Raw genomic sequence first — 16,931 nt, 5'->3', positions numbered from 1 at the left:
AGAATGATTATAATTTTACTATGTTCCATTTTCCCTGAAAGATTATAAACCAAAAAATGCAGCTTATTCCTTCTCCCTGAAGCATTTATTTTCCATGTCTTCTAATAGTAATTTCTTTCTCCTCTAAGCTCCTTTCATGAAATACTTTTTTGTTTTTGTTTCCTGTCCTAGGGGGGATTACCTGCTTGGTTATTAGAGAAAGAATCTATTGTTCTTCGATCTTCTGACCCAGGTAAGTTGGGAAGAGACATTTTGAGACAATTTATGAACGATAGATAATTGATATTGAAAGAGTCAAGTGTCTTGAAGTCTGAGCTACTTCTGCACAAAAACTTCTAAATTTAGTCTATTAACTGCTGTTCACTGTCCTACATCAGACATTGAACACATAGTGAATAAGACTTTCTTGGTCATTCGTGGTGGTGCACGCCTGTAATCCCAGTGACTCGGGAGGCTGAGGCAGGAAGATCCTGAGTTCAAAGCCAGCCTCAGCAACTTAGCGAGGCACTTAGCAGCTCAGTGAGACCCTGTTTCTAAATAAAATACCCACCAAAAAAGGGGGGGGGCTGGGGATGTGTCCCAGTGGTTAAGAATCCCTGGGTTCAATCCCCAGTACAAAAAAAAAAAAAAAAAATTACTTTCTTGGACAACTCGACCAGATTTTACTGGTAACTCTTAGAATTGACATTGAGCCCTGTTTAGGGTTGACCAGCTGACTCCAGTGTTGTTTTTCTCCTTACGTGCTTTGTATGAGAGACAGCCACTGATTGCACCAACCTAATCAAAATGGCAGACAGAGTTTCTGGGGTGGTGTTGCTAGGTTGGTTGGTAGCTGCAGTGTTGTCTTTTACAGAGAGAGATGTAAATGAGAGCTTTTTTTTCTTTTTAACCCATAAGATATTATAAGCTCTGAATAGTCAGAAGAGCCCATGTGGCTGCATTTGATTTCAGAAGACTGATTTCTCCTGGGGATGGTGGAGGTGACCAAGATGTTGTTGGTAAGGGATACTGTTATAACCAGAGCTAAAATTAGTGTATAAAAGGCTAGAATATTATGTTGTATATGTGTTTTCCTCTTACTGTATCACTCTTCTGTGTCTTTTTTGTTGTTTGTGGTACTGAGAATCAAACTTTGCAGATGCTAGGCAACTACCTCCCCAGCTATTTTTAAAATTTTATATTGAGGCAGGGTGTCTCACTGAGTTGCCCAGGCTGGCCTCAAACTTGAAATTCTCCTGCCTCAGCCTCTTGAATAGTTGGGATTACAGGCATGGGCCACCATGCCTGGCTCACTCCTCTGTTGTGCACGCTTAATGTATCATTAATTTCCACATGTATTTCTCATTGATCTTCATGACACATTTAAAAAAAAATAGTTTTCATTGTAGATGGACACTATACCTTTACTTTTTATGGGGTGCTGAGGATCGAACCCAGTCAGTACCTCACACATGCTAGGAGAGTGCTCTACCACTGAGCTACCAACCCCAGCCCCTGTGACACATTTTAAAAGTATAGGCTTTTATAATGTAAATATATAATTTATTTTAAATTTAATTATATAATTTTATTTTAAAAAGAAAAAAAGCCTTTCTGTGATTGAGGTGGGAACACGGCCTTCAGTCACTCTTCCATTTGTTCATAAACCTTTCCTGGATCCTCCCAGGGCCCTTGGTCAGGACGGACACCAGGCATACCAAGCCTTGTCCACCAAGGAGCTCAGCTGAGGAAAACTGGCTTTCAGGACAACATTGATCAGACTTTCCTTCTGAGTAGCTATCCCGTTTTGGAAGCTAATTGTTGGGTCTTGTTATATCCTGATCAGTGCTATCATAAGGCCTTATCAATGTCTCTTCTAACTAAACACTGTGTGATGTGTTAAACCTCTCTTGTTGTCCAGATTACCTGGCGGCTGTGGATAAATGGTTGGGAGTCCTTCTACCCAAGATGAGACCTCTGCTGTATCAGAATGGAGGGCCGATTATAACAGTGCAGGTAACCGTGGAACTGAGTATGGAGGCAGGGTTGGGGCAGGTCTTCATCCATCTGCCTTGTATCAGTGATGGGACTGATGCAGACATGAGCCTCAGCGTTCTGTTATTCTGAGGGGTAATGCCACAGCTGGTAGTTACTTTAATTGCATTAGGGGAAGGCATTGACATTTTTTTCCCCAAAAGAATGAGTCTCTCTCTGTTGCCCAGGTGGCCCTGAACTCCTGGCTCAAGTGATCCTCCTGCCTCAGCCTCCCAAGTAGCCTACAGACTACAGGCACATATGCCCCTGCCTGGCTCTCACATTACCATTTTTTAATACTTGTGCTCTGTGCTGGATGCCCTAAAAATGCTGTGTGGTTCTTCTAGTCACTGCTTTTGAAATTTAAAAGTTCAGAAAGGTTAAGTTGGCCAAGGTCACCCTGCTGGTGGCAGAATCCAGATTGCACCCTATTTCTGCTGATCTCCTAGCCTGTGTCTTTCTCTCGTGCAATATCTCCTGGATGCAGGAATGCTGCAAGAACTGAAATGCTTTGGAGTCTGCCCTGCTAAGGCCATCAGTTATTCCTGGAATAGAAAGAAGGTGTGCTAGGGGCCATTGTGTTTTCTCTCCAGCTTCCTGATCCCACTCTCCCTCCTTGTGTTCTTAGTTCTGCAAACACTAAGAACACCATGGGATCCATCCTGTGGCACATATTTTCCATATGAAAAATCGGGACACTTGACCTGGAACAATTTTTGGTGTTTGCGAAATCACTTAGGTGAAATGTCAGACCACGTTTGCTGGCCATTTACAAGGGTTGTTTTTATTGAAATGAATAGGGTGATGTAAAACGGCATCTTGGAACATCAAAGGAACGCAGTGTGGCAATCCCTAAGGGAGTGTGGACCCGATTTCTTTTCGACAAACGGTGCTGTGGACAGGTTGTAGGGACTGGTTAGAGGAGGGAGCATGCTCTCCCTTGTCCCTCAGGTGTAGGTGGAATGAGGTATTGAGAGGGCTGAGCGGGTCAGGTGGCCACTAGGCAACCGCATAAGGGAAGGAGATGTCCTCTCGTGCAGGCCAGGGGGCTGTTCACAGAGCAATGTGCACGTAGCCCCAGGATGCCCCTTATCTTTTATTCATCTGGAGTCTGTACTGGTTAAGCCGAGAGAGAGCAGCATCTTCCTGTGTGGAGACAGTAAGTCTGAAACTTGATCAACCTTTGCTCTGCACAGCTGGGTTTTCTTCCTTTTCCCCTCATCTCGGGTAAAAACCCTCCTTTTAGCTGCTACCATTTTTCAGTCTCTGCTTCTCCTTGAATCACTTTCCATTTCTGCACTTTTTGGTTGTGGAAATGCCTCCCAAAGTGGAATCGAGTACTAACTCTGCGGAAGAAAGCAAAGTTGACTGTCTTGGGGACATATTGTTCCTTGTGTCCATCCCAGTGACCTCAGATGACTTTAATTTGACCCTAGGTGACTCTGCCCTTCTTTCCCCCTCATCTCTACCTGCTTGAATTCCCCTCCTCCACTCCACCATCATTTTTGCCCCTTGGTTACTAAATTGACAAGTACAGAAGAATACCAGAAAGAGAAAAGACAACTGTTCCTCAAACCTCAGGAACAGAAGAAAAGCACTTCACATTTTTGGGAATTTCCTTGGATATGAATATTTTACCATAATCCCCCCCCACACACACACACTTATTTTTTTTTTCTTTTTACAGAGTAAGTTGATGCTGTATGACCAACTTCCTGTGTGGCTTTTCCCACTTCATTCTTACGTCAAAAGCATTTTTTCGTATCAATAGAAGTTCTTTGTGAATCACCTTTCATGGTTGCCCCACTTGTATCTTTTTTTTTTTTAATTTTTTTCTTTTTTAAACCAAGGATTGAACCCAGGGGCCCTTTACCACTAAGATCCCCAAGCACTTTTAATTTTTTTGAGACAGAGCCTTGCAAAGTTGCTGAGGCTGACCTCAAGCTTGTGATCCTTCTGCCTGAGCCTCCCAAGTCATTGGGATTATAAGCATGCACCACCATGCCTGGCTCCACTTAATGTCTTGAGGCTGGTGCCTGTCTCCCTCTATCCAAAAGCTGTTCTACTTGACTGACTTGGCTTCAGGAGGACTCTCAGATCCTTTGGTTAATGCCTCCTGCTGGGAAGAACATGTGGCAGTTCATCCTGTTTCATCTCTGAACAGTTGTTTTTCTAGTCTCCTCAACTCGGCATGTGTCGGCCTGGCAGCCATGAGGTCACATGAGTTTATGAACATATCCCAGACCCACAAGATGGTTCTAGAACTGACTAGAGGTGGATAGGTTGGATAGGAAAGACCTGGATGATTGGTGTTTCTGTGAGTAAAGGTTTCTGCAAGAGCTTATTTCTTTAGGTCAAGAGGTAGAAAAGAATGGATTTACTCACTTCATAAGGTTGGTGTTCCTCTGCATTCCCAAGGAGTTTTGAGGAGACCCTGGAAACTCTGCAGTAGCTAAGGTCAAAATTAGGTAGTTTGGAACGCTTCTGTCCTGCTGAGGCCATGTGGGGTCTTTACTGCTGGTGTTTTCCAGATGCAGAAAACCAGGCTTGCCCTTATGATTCAGCCTTGATATGCCCTTATGATTCAGCCAGATCTGCAAATGTTCCTCTTCTGGAGGGAATTAGCAAAGCCAGTGCCACCGGGTTGGTTGGCACACACGGATGTTCATCTCAGTTTGTACCTAAAACAAGCCAAAGATAAACATCTACCGAAAACATTCAAGGTGAAAATAATTTAGGAGTTTTACCTGAAACTTGACTTCATCCAGTTAATGAGGTATCCATCATGACGTCTCGGGCCTGTTTATGTCTATTGTTTTCAAAGAGCAACAACTTTAGAAGTCTTTGTGTGCAATACTGGATGAGTATAACTAATTCCTAATTACTGTAGAAAGAAGACTTGCAAACTATGGCCCATGGGCCAAAACTAACCTGCCACCTGTTCTTACCAGAGTATATTGGAACATGGCCACACTTGGGGCTGCTTTGGAACTACAGTAGCAGAGCTAAGTAGCTGAGGAAACCCATAGAGTCCCAAAGCCTAAATTATTTACCCTCTGCCCTTTATTGAAAAAGTTGGCTGACTTCTGCTCTAGAAGAAGCAGCATTCCTTTGAATCTCTGACTTTTTCTGTGGGTCTTACAACCCCTTTTCCATTTGTGTTTCCCCTACCCTCACCCCAGCCTTCCCATGCCTCTGTTTATTTTTCTCTAACTGGCAACAGTATAGAGCTCCAGTATGGTCTTACTTGCTAGCTTTTCAAGCACTTGGTAGATGCCAGGTACTACAACATCATGCATCAACTTTCCTCCTAACAAACCGGTGAGATAGGCACGGTCAATCTCTTACAAATGAGGACATTTTGCAGGTGGAGTCCCATGGATAGGAAGTGGTAGAGCTCAGATTTGCATGTGGACAATTGGGCCTCTAACCATGACCCTATGCTGTTTTGCAAATGTACTTCTCCCTCCTCATTTCCCTCCATCCCCCTCTCTCTCTACCCCTCCCCACCCCCCCAAAAAAAACTACCCAGGAATTTGGGGTATAGCTCACTAATAGAGCATGTGCTTAACATGTAGGAGTCCTTAATTTCAATACCCAGGACTCCTCCCAAAAACTCATGTATATGCATTTACTACAAATCTGAGATACATAGTGCAATGGTAATCATTGAATAAGACTTGAAAAAGTGAGATTTTGGGGGAAGAAAACCAACATTGGGAGCTATACAGCTGAGAACATACATGAAGAAGCTCTAAGCTGACTTAATTGCTAGAGCTGACCCTTAAATTTAGCTGTGAATTTCTGAATCCTAAAGGGAGCCAGTCATTTGAGTAGCAGCCTAATCATAAAGGGAGACAGACACAGTCACTTCAATAGCTCTTATTAAAAGAGCAGAAAGACAGAAAATGAGGAACAAAGAACCTTGCCAGTATTTGCAAAGCTTTTCTTAACACTGGGCTCGATTATTTCAAAAAGATTTTTCTCCTCCAAATACCTCCTCCTTCCAGATGGCTTCTTGACCAGCAAAGATCTTGGTATTGGGCATGCTTGCTGGAGTCTGTTTTGCTTCTTGAACTCATAATAGGAATGACTTGCCAGAGGGCTCCTCTCTGAGAAAATGGTCCTGCATGAAACCATCCAGGAGGGGGACTGTGCTGATAATGCTGGTGGCTTCATTAGTCAGGTTTCTATCAAAATGAACAGAGCACCTGAGAAAATCGGCTTATAAGGAGGAAAGGATTACTTTGACTCATTCAGAGGTTTCATTCAGTCCACGGGTCCTTTGTCCTGTTGCTTTGAGCCTGTGGTGGCACAGAATCTCAAGGTGGGAGCACATGGAAGAGGTGGCCTCTATGCCTCCTGGTAGCAAGAAAGCACAAGAGAGAGGGAAGGGGTCAGGGGTCCAGCATCTCCTCCAAGGGCATGCCCCAATGACCTAACTTCTCCCACTGGCATCATCGGCTGGTGACCAAGCCTTTAACTTCTGGGCTTTGGAGGGATGTTTTAAATCCAAACTGTAATAACAGCATTCAGTTCATCTTCATGGCTCTCCAACTCTGCCCTGGGCCTCATCAGGCTACTGGTGGTTTGGAATCCCTTCTATCCATTCCTCTTCCCCAGCCAGATGCTTTTCTATCCATAGCACCTGCAGGGACGCTTCCTTAACTAACTCGGCTAGCTACCCTCAGGCTGGACACCTCTTCTCTGTGGACTCGGTTTCTCATGCTTATGTTTAAAAGCAATGTTTTCACTGGATGCAGTGGCACATGCCAGAATCCCAGCCCAGCGACTTGGGAGACTGAGGCAGGAGGATGGAAAATTTGAGGCCAGTCTTATAACTTAGCAAGACCCTGTCTTTAAAAAAAAAAAAAAGAAAAGGTTGGGGGGAGCTGGGGCTCTAGCTTAGTGTAGCGCGTGTAAGGCACTGGGTCTGATCTTCAGGACTGTATAAAAAAATAAAGGCATATTGTCAATTCATAGTTACGCCTACAAATTAAAAAAAAAAACTATTATAAAGATCTGTTCTGTATTTTTGTGCAGGTTGAAATTTGGGGGTTGGATAGTTTTTCTGAACTTTCATAAATTATGGAATGCAACATATATACATAAATGTGCAGTATCATAATGTGGGCACCCCCATAACTACCAGCCAAGGATGGGAAACGGCACCTAGCAGCACCCTAGCAGCTCCCCAGGTGCTGTTCCCCTCCCAGCTGCCCTGGCTTTGATGCCGTCAATATCTGTCTTTTCTTTATGTACTTTTACCGCCCATGTGTGTACTCAAACTTAATTGTCTGGTTTTTGACCTTTCTATAAGGGAGATTGTCCAGTATGGATTTTTAAAAAATATTTTTAGTGGTATATGGACACAATACCTTTATTTATTTTTATGTGGTGCTGAGGATCAAACCCAGTGTCTTCACACATGCTGGGAAGTGCTCTGCCACTGAGCCCCAGCCCCCAATATGGATTTTTCATTGTTGTGCATTTTTTAGTCAACATGAAATCCATTCATCTTATTGTTCAAGAGCCAGGTTTTTAAATCTTTTTTTTTTCCATTGCCCCATAAGGAACCTTTTTAGACTTTTTTTTTTTCTTATTGGTCCCCCACAAGAAATTTTAATACCTGGGATACTATATATCTGTTCATGTACTGGAAGTACATCTGTGTAAAGAGAATAAGATTTTTTTTTTTTTTTTGATACTTGGCATTGAACTTGGGAGCACTTGACTCCAGCTTTTTTTTCTTTTTTTTTTTGTATTTTGAGACAGGGTCTCACTGAGTTGCTAAGGGCCTTGCTAGATTACTGAGGCTGGCTTTGAACTCTCAATCCTCCGGCTTCAGCCTCCTGAGCTGCTGGGATTACAGGTGTGTGCCATCGTACCCAGTGAATAACATTTTTTTAGTCTCATAAGAATCAGTTTTCACTCCCTGGGTGGGGATGCTCTCTTCCTCACTGGGAATACATGCTTCAGCAATATCTCCATTTTGCACCTGATAATGCTGTGTTGTGGGACTCCTCTGTGCCCTGAAAGGTGTTGAGCCATTAGCTACTGGATGCCACTAGCACCACCCACTTCCCTATTGTGACAACCTAAAATGTTTCCAGACATTGCCAAATGTCCCCCTGAAAGAGGGCAGAAGTGCCCCTGGTTTAGAACCACTGAAGTTACTGAGCATAAAACAAGTACTGGTAATGAAGCACAAAACCGGAATACCCTTGAGGGTCAACCTGAGGATATGGGATAAACTATGGGGCATCTCTATCCAGCATTGGTCCTTCCTAAAACTTTGTCCTATTCAAAAACTTTGTCCAGTTTTGAGGAAAGAAGATATTTGTGTTGTGTTTATAAATCTGGAAGGCTAAATTCTAAAATGCTTACAGTGGTTATCTGTGGATCATTGAATTAGCAGATCATTTAAATTTTTTTTCATTTTTCTCCATTGCCTAATATTTCTATCACTGGAAGGCATTTCTATGTAATGCTTAAAGTATCTATTCTATGAGATAATACCACTACAATTCATAAACCAATTTGCTGTTTTCGTATTATTTTATATAGATAGTGGAGGAGGGTTAATAGAAAATAGCTTTGCTTTGTATGCTGAATGGCTTTTTGGAAAAGTCGGTTTGACAACTGAGGAAAGGACATTTTTCTGATAGTCATTAAGCCATGCCATCTCGGCAGATGCTTAGATATATTCCTTAAACCAAAGCTTGCATGAGAGTGGCTATATTGGCATCTCCTAATTTTTCCTTCTTTTTAAATTTGCAGGTTGAAAATGAATATGGCTCCTACTTTGCCTGTGATTTTAACTACATGCGTTTCCTGCAGAAGCGCTTCCGCCACCATCTGGGTGACAATGTGCTTCTGTTCACCACTGATGGGGCTCAAAAAAGCTTCCTGAAGTGCGGAACCCTGCAGGGCCTCTATGCCACAGTGGACTTTGGAACAGGTTGGTATTTGTAAAATCAGAAAACATAGCTTAAAATCAGCTCTTTACTCAGTTAGTATGGGCAGCAGCTATTTTATATGGCATGGGCAGATTGAATGAATTTTCTCAAATTTTCCCTTATCAAGTGTGCTTGTCAGCTTTCTGTTACTGTAACAAAACACCTGAGATAATAAAAAGAGGAAATTTTTTTTTTTGGCTTACGGTTTTAGAGGTTTCCGCTGGTCCTATTGTTTTTAGGCCTGTGGCAGTGTAGTATGTCATGGTGGCAGTACATGGTGGAGAAGTTCTATTCACTTTATGGCTGCGAATCTAAAGAGAAAGATCAAAAGACCAGGGCCCCACATTGTCTTTAAGAGCAGTACCCCCAATGACCTAAAACCTCCCAGTAGGCTCCACCCCTTAAAGGTTCCACCACCTCCCAATAGCATCAGGCTGGGAACCAAGCATTTTAGCATAAGGGCCTCTGGTGGACATTTAAGATCAACTGTAGCATTAAGTAGAAAGTAAAAGAATAATCGCACCCCTCCGTTGCAGAGGATTGACTTATTTAAGCCCCTAGGACAAGAGTTTCCAGGCTAGCTTCATTTTCAGCACTTGTAGAGCTAGACCCTGGAGTGGGGTCAGGATGCAGGCGAGCAGTTACAACTGTGAGATGTCCTACCCTGGAAAGCTCTGTCTGGGGCAGACTCTGCTGCCCTCATCTGCTTCCCCTGTCCCCCCACCTTGTCAGACTTGTGCTGTGTTATAGCCTGAGCACAATTTAAAGTCAGCCACTGGCTGGTGTCGAAGGCCTGTCAGCCCTTCTGTGCAGGAAACTTTGTGACACTTCTGTTATCTTTCTGCATAACTCATGACTCTGAGCTGTGAGGCCCAGAGGCGTCTGCCAGATGCTTCAAAAAGTGTCTTGGCAGACTCACGTGTAAGCTGCAGAGGTTTAGCTAATGAAATTTCTGAATGGGTGGGTAGTGTGACTAGGAGGCTTCTGGCTTTAAGAAATGTCAGGGAGTCTTCACTTAGACTGAGAGCAGCTGTCATAAAGGACATAACCGCTAAATGTAGGGTGTCATTCTGAACAGGATCCTAGATTGGATTCCACCCCGCCTCCCACCACACAGGATATTACTAAGACAGTTACAATTTTGAGTAAAGTTTGAAGATTATAGTACTGTGATTGTTAACGTTCTGATTTTTATAATGGTATTGTGCTTTTAGAGAACGCCCTTGTTGCCCCGTGTGGTGGTACATTGCCTGTCATCCCAGTGGCTTGGGATGTTGAGGCAGGAGGATTACAAGTTCAAAGCCAGCCTCAGCAGCTTAGCAATTCCCTGAGCAACTTAGACCCTATCTCAAAATAAAAAAGGGCTGGGGATGTAGCTCAGTGGTAAAGCACCCCTGGGTTCAATCCCCAGTACCAAGGGGGGAAAAAAACGTACTCCTTGTGCTTAGGGAACACACATCGAAATATTTAGGGACAAAGGGCCATCCTGTCTGTAACTTATTCTCACATGGCTCAAAAAAAAAATTATGTGTATATTATATAGAAAGAGAAACTGATCAATAAATGTGGTAACATGCCAACAACTGGCAAATCTTAGTGAAGAGAACATAAGTGTTCTTTGTACTATTTTTCCAATTTTTATAAGACTGAGATTATTTTAAGATAAAAAGTTACCAAAAAAAAAAAAAAGACCAACTCTGCAAAAAGCATGAAAACCCTGCTGCTCTTCCCCTAATGTAAAAGCCACTTCAAACACATGGCATATCTAATGGTTGTCCTCCCTTGAGAGGGACCCACAGGAGTCTGACGTGGTGGAAGTTTGACTGAAATTGTATGTTGAAAAAGGTTCTTCTATGTTACCAAAAAGGAGATGAAAAGAACGGACCTTAAGTCAACTGAGTATCTCTAGAAACGTGGTCTATTGCTCAGAGCGTTTGGTGATGGAGTAACTAACTCATCTACAAAGAGCTGAAGAGGAAGAGGCATGCTGGTCTCCTCCCACATTGGCACGCCGCCCGCCCATCACAGTCATGAAAAAAAGCACAGTACTTTTCTGTCAGAAGGAACAAATTGAAGAGTGTTATGAGTCTGTTATAAGCAGGATTTGTCAGTGAAGTGACTGATTGTTCCCATGGGGGCTGAAGAACAGGCCACTGCAAAGCAGGGGTGCTGGGACAGGTGGCCCGCGGCCTGACTTATGCTAGCTCCGTTCACTTGTGTGGGAGAAAGGGTACTGACCAGTGACGGTGGTGGCTGGATCTCAGGAGGAGGCTCCTGAGGACAGTACTGAAAGATCTGAATGCCACCTCCTGCTTCACAGTGAGGTTCTGTTCTTTCTTGCTCAGCACCAAAGGCCCAGCTGAGAGCAAGCAGTTATTAAAGGGTCTCCCTGGGTGGGATACCTTCCTCGGGTGTGGATCACAAAGTGACAGGCGGGCTGGCACCTGCTCCTGTTGGTGTGGACACTGGACATGGTCGCTCTTGGCCAGACGTGAGGCAGCCCGTTACCTCTCTGTGGAAAAATCCTCTTTAGAAGAGGAAGGAATGTAGAAGACACAGAAGACGAGACAACGTTTAGGCATCCTCCTGGGATATTTCAGAAAGAAAAATCGAGAGCAGGTGGTTCAGAAGGGCTGACTATGTGCACATGAGGATTCAGAGTGTGCTTCATTGTTTGGGGAGAAATACAGCAAAAGCACCCCACTATCCCCCCCCCCCGTGACTTATTAATTAGCTGGCAAGTATTCGTGGCACTGTTATGTGTGTGGTGCTGAGGAGGCTTCCAAGGAAGCGTCTTCAGGGCAGGCCCATCCCTTAGGGAGCATCTAAGGTCGACCAGCTGTCCATGGGAAGAGAAACACCCCTGACCTGTGTGGAAGCCTGGGGAGGGCAGGCTTGTGAAAGGAAGGCCTAAGGCAAGTGATCAAGGGAGACCACAGGACCTGCTCAGGGAGGAAGCAATGTTCTCTGGCCCCCACATATCGTTTAATGGATGATCCGAGTCGAGCCTAAAGCCAGTTTGGAGAGTGTTCCAGGCCCATGAGGGTGTGGAGAAGGGCAGGAGGCCTGTCTCCATCAATTTGGGCTGTTATAACAGAATTCCTTAGACTAGGTCATTTTATCAACAACAGCAATTTATGGCACATAGTTCTGGATGCTGGGAAGTCCAAGATCAAGTTGATTCAGTGTCTAGTGATGTCACTTTTGCATGTGTGTGTGTGTGGGTGGGTGGTACTAGGGATGCTAGACGAGTGATCTACCTCTGAACTATATCCTCAGCCCCTTTTTTTAAAACTACTTTGAGACAGGGGCTCCCTAAGTTTCCAAGTTTGGCCTTGAACTTGAGAATCTCCTGCGTCAACTTCCCGAGTCATTGGGATCACAGGTGTGCACCACCACGCTAGCCTTACTTTCATACTGTGTCCTCACATGATAGAAGGGCCAGTGCTCCCTTGAGCCTCTTTCATAAGGGCCCTAAATCCCATTCATGAGGTGCACTTCCTACAGGCCCCACCTCTTAACACCTTCATCCTGGAGATTGGATTCCAACTTAGGAATTTGGGAGGGATATCAACATTCGGACTTCAGCAGGGCCTCAGGCTCAAGGCATTTGTTACTTCTTATCATTCCCATGACTGACTTTCTTTTCCCTCTCCTTATTTCCAGCCAGCAACGTCACAGCTGATTTCCAAACTCAGAGGAAGGTGGAGCCCAAGGGACCCTTGGTAAGAATCGGGGTTGAGGTTTGGAGACTGTCGTCTCATACCAACTCCATCTCGGCTGTCGAGAGGGAGGGAGGGTGTCGTGCCGCTGTAGGAAAGGGGTAGCAGCAGATGGGATTGTAGCGTTAGCCCTCTGGATTTGTGGGTGACAGCCAGAAACGGTGCTTGGAAACTGAGGCCCTGCGCTGGAGTGGAAGGGAACGCCAGCTAACGTGAATGGCCAAGGGAATTCCCATAAATGGACCTATCGTCTCCTTTTTCAGTGAGACTCGGGGAACATATGTCACTTGCCCCTGGTGGTACAGCCTCCAAGTGGCTGGGCCAGAGCTAGTGTGTTTTTTGAAAGCTCTGCTGCAGAACTTCTCTACCTTTCAAGTGTTTACCAATTACTTGGGGATCTGATTGAAAAGCAAAGTTCAGCCAGACACGATGGCGCACGCCTGAATCCCAGTGGCTCTGGAGGCTTTGGCAAGAGGATCTCGAGTTCAAAGCCAACCTCAGCAACTTAGCGAGGCCCTGAGCAACTCAGTGAGACCCTGTCTCTAAATAAAATATAAATAAAGGGCTGGGGAGGGACTGAGACTGTAGCTCAGTGGCAGGGTACTTGCCTATCATGTGTGAGGCACTGGGTTCAATCCTTAGCACCACGTAAAAATGAACAAATAAAATAAAGGCAAGCTGTCCATCTACAACTACAAAAAAAAAAAAATATATATATATATATATACACACACACACACATACATGCTGGGGATGTGGCTTAGTGGTTGAGTGCCACTGGGTTTAATCTCTGGTGCCAAAAAAAAAAAAAAAAAAAAGCAAGTTCAGTCTGCTAGGTCTGGGTGAGCTTGAGAGTCCACATTTCCAACAACTGTCCTGGTAGCATGGAGGATGTCGTTTGCTGACCACACTTTGAGTTGCAGGACTTGATGGTATGCTGTGGGGACTGCTAGGAGGAGGAAATGATGGCAAGGACCAGGCAGGTGTATGTATGTGTCAGCCCTTCTCTCTCTCTGCTCTTCCTTTTTCAACAGTAGTTGTTATTGTTGACTCAGCTCGGTGTACAGGGTCACATCCTGTGCCTGTTCTGCCACCGGTCAGACTGCCCCACCTGTGTGCAAGCTTTATTTACAAAACAGCCTTTTCTGAGTCTGCTCCCTGCTTAGTGAGTGTGCAGGGGCTGCATTCACAGACTTTGGGTGGAGCTATTTCCTAAAATCTGACACATCCAGCTTCCTTTATTTCTTTGTAGAACAAGGGCTTGGCAGAGTAATGTTTACGAGAAACGTGAAGTGTTTGGACCTGCTTTGTAGAATATTTGTACAAGGTGGGGCTGGGGTTGTGGCTCAGCAGTGGAGCACTCACCGCGCACATGTGAGTTGCTGGGTAACTAAAACGTAAAAATAAATAAAAAAATAAAGGTATTGTGTCCGACTACAACTAAGAAAAAAAAATTTTTTTAAAGAATATTTGTACAAGTCTACCTCATTGTAAAGTCAACCTGAGATCTCAATATCTTTAGGCACACAAGGGATGAATTTGGAGCTATTTTGTAAGAACATTTTGCCAGATTCTTTGCCCAACTAAACTTTTAATACTGTGGAATTGAGGAATGGTTAACAAAATTGATGTAGGTCAAACTTTTTAGGAATACAGTTGTTTCTCAATGTCTTTGGGGGATACATACAGTTCATGGGTTCTAGGATTCCCCCTCAGATACTCACATCTCAGCTACTTATACAACATACTGGACGAAGGCAGTATTTGCATATGACCTACACATACCCTCCTACATTAAGTAATCTTGAGTTTACTAATACCTAATGCAATGTAAATGCTATGTGAATAGTTGTTGTACCATATTATTTAGAGAATAAGAAAAAATCCAAGTGTTCAGCACAAATGGAGTTTTTTTTTCCCCTCTCATTTTTGATCTGCAGTTAGTGTATCCACAGACGCAGGACCCACGGGGTACAGAGGACTGACTGTACTTTATTATGTAAGACGAGATCTCAGATTGGGTTGACACCTGAGGACTGAGTACAGGCAGTGTTGCTGTTGGCTCTGGGTTAAATGGTACCCATCAACACCCCTTTGCACTGGACCTAGGTGGAGCAGCTGGGACATTACAGGGACAATTCGGCCTTTGAAGGCCATTCGCCTGGCCTGAGCTCCGTGTCTTTTTCTCTTTTTAGGTCAATTCTGAATTCTACACTGGCTGGTTAGACCATTGGGGTCAGCCTCACTCCACAGTCAAGACAGAAGTACTAGCTTCCTCCCTCTATGAAATACTGGCCCGTGGGGCGAGTGTGAACTTGTAGGTATTCAGGGCCCAAGGCGTGGAGGAACCCTCCTGGCTGTGGGCTCACAGTGAAATATTGTGTGTTCTCTTTTTTTTCTTTGTAGGTACATGTTTATAGGTGGAACCAATTTTGCCTATTGGAATGGTAAGAACCATTTAACATATTTGTTATGCTGTGTTGCTGATAATTGATTTGGGGGAGTATGCCTATAGAAAGTTTTTTTTTTCTTCTAAATTTTCTAACATTTGGATGAACCTATATAACCATTTTTCTTTTAAAAATTTTTAAGGGACATAACTTGCTTATTTTAAAAGGCTTATTGTTTTAAACCAGTCTAGCCGGGCAGGCTTTAGTGGTAGTCTCTGACTATAGAATATTTGTTCATATATTCTGCTGTGGTCTTTTTTCATTTTTAGCAATTTTTTTAATCGAGATATAATTCACATACCGTAAAAATTCAGTTTTTAATTTTAATTTTTAAAATTTTTGCAGTATTAAGGATTAAACCTGGAGCATTGTATTTCCTAGCCCTTTTCATTTTTTTTTTTTTTTTTAATTTTGAGACAAGGTCTCACTAAATTGCCCAAGCTGGCTTCAAACTTGTGATCCTCCTGCCTCAGCCTCCTGAGAAACTGGAATTACAGGTGTGTAGAACTGTGCCAAGCTAAAATTTACAATGTTGTATAAGCATTTAGGCTGGGCATAGAGGCATTAGTCCCAGGCTATTTATTTAGGTAGTAAAAATGATGACACGTTTCTCTGCGTCATCATTAACTTTTGCAAAGACAAATTGTGCTGTATTTTTATATATATATATGTGTGTGTGTGTGTGTGTGTGTGTGTGTGTGTATACACACATGTATATATATTTACATATATATGTAAACTTCATTCCTCACCTTTCTCTTCATCTGCATTTTTCTCTCTGGATCATTGAAGATGCTTGACCATTGTATTTTGGAAGCTTAGCTTAAGCGTATATCCCTCAGGATCTGAAATTGAATACTATCAGCACTTAATACAGTTTTTCCTTGGAACTACTGTTTTGCAAGGTGGGATGGGCTGGAAGACATTGCTTATAGCATTGTCAGTTTCATTTCTATTGTTAGAGCTAAGAAATGCTTATAAAATTCAACCACCAGCCAGGCATTATAGCACGTACCTATAATTCCAGCTCCTCAGGAGGCTGAGGCGGGAGGATCACAAGTTCAAGGGCATACTGGACAAATTAGTGAAACCCTGTCTCAAAATAATAAAAGGCTGGGGATGTATCTTCAACAAAGAATACTTTTCTAATATGTGTGAATCCCTGAGTTCAATCCCAGTACTGAAAAAAAGAAAAAAAATCCTCAAAGGTCACTGCTTAAAAGATGATAGTATGCCAAGATTGGTCATTGGTATTTTTAAAAAATCTCCACGTGTCTATCTTCTGGTTAGAAACAGTTAAAACTCTGACACCTTTTCTTTCCTTCTGCTGCCATTGATGGAATTCAGCCTGTCCGGGAATAAAGATTTTTTTTTTTTTTTGCAACTTTACATTCTTGACAGTTTTTGAAAATGTGCCGTTCTTAATGCATTCTTCTTAGCAAAGAAACCTGAACAATATTAAAACTGTCATTAGAACAGAAAAAGCTGTCCCTAATCCTTTCTCCTGCCCCTCCTCTGGTATAAGTAATAGAAGTCTCTTTTCTGCCTCTGTTTTCTCATTTAGTTTGCACATCATTCTCATCAAGGCTAGAGATGATGGACACTACTTTACAGATAGGAGTATCTGCATGCAAAAATTGGGTCTGCACATTCCTGTTCAGCTGGCAAGGATGGGGCCTGGATTCAAACTCAGGCTTCATTGAACCGGAGTCACTGCCCTTTGGATAACTCCTTACAGCCTGCAGCCCTTGAACCAGCTCCAAAGCAGCCCACTTGGGTTGTGCCTT

General features: G+C 43.4%; 1 protein-coding gene across 1 annotated transcript in view; it reads left to right on the top strand.

The window, feature by feature from the left end:
- The window catches only part of Glb1 (galactosidase beta 1), a 99,115-nt gene that overhangs the window by 26,995 nt on the left and 55,189 nt on the right, over nt 1-16,931 (top strand). Inside the window, exons 4-9 of the mRNA XM_026406277.2 lie at nt 172-232; nt 1,901-1,995; nt 8,794-8,974; nt 12,639-12,697; nt 14,890-15,011; nt 15,101-15,141. Coding sequence (XP_026262062.1) covers nt 172-232; nt 1,901-1,995; nt 8,794-8,974; nt 12,639-12,697; nt 14,890-15,011; nt 15,101-15,141 — 559 coding nt within the window. The remainder of the gene's footprint in view (nt 1-171; nt 233-1,900; nt 1,996-8,793; nt 8,975-12,638; nt 12,698-14,889; nt 15,012-15,100; nt 15,142-16,931) is intronic.

Source organism: Urocitellus parryii, chromosome 3 (assembly GCF_045843805.1).
Source record: "Urocitellus parryii isolate mUroPar1 chromosome 3, mUroPar1.hap1, whole genome shotgun sequence".
NCBI lineage: Eukaryota > Metazoa > Chordata > Mammalia > Rodentia > Sciuridae > Urocitellus > Urocitellus parryii.
This window is presented reverse-complemented; position numbering and strand designations above follow the sequence as displayed.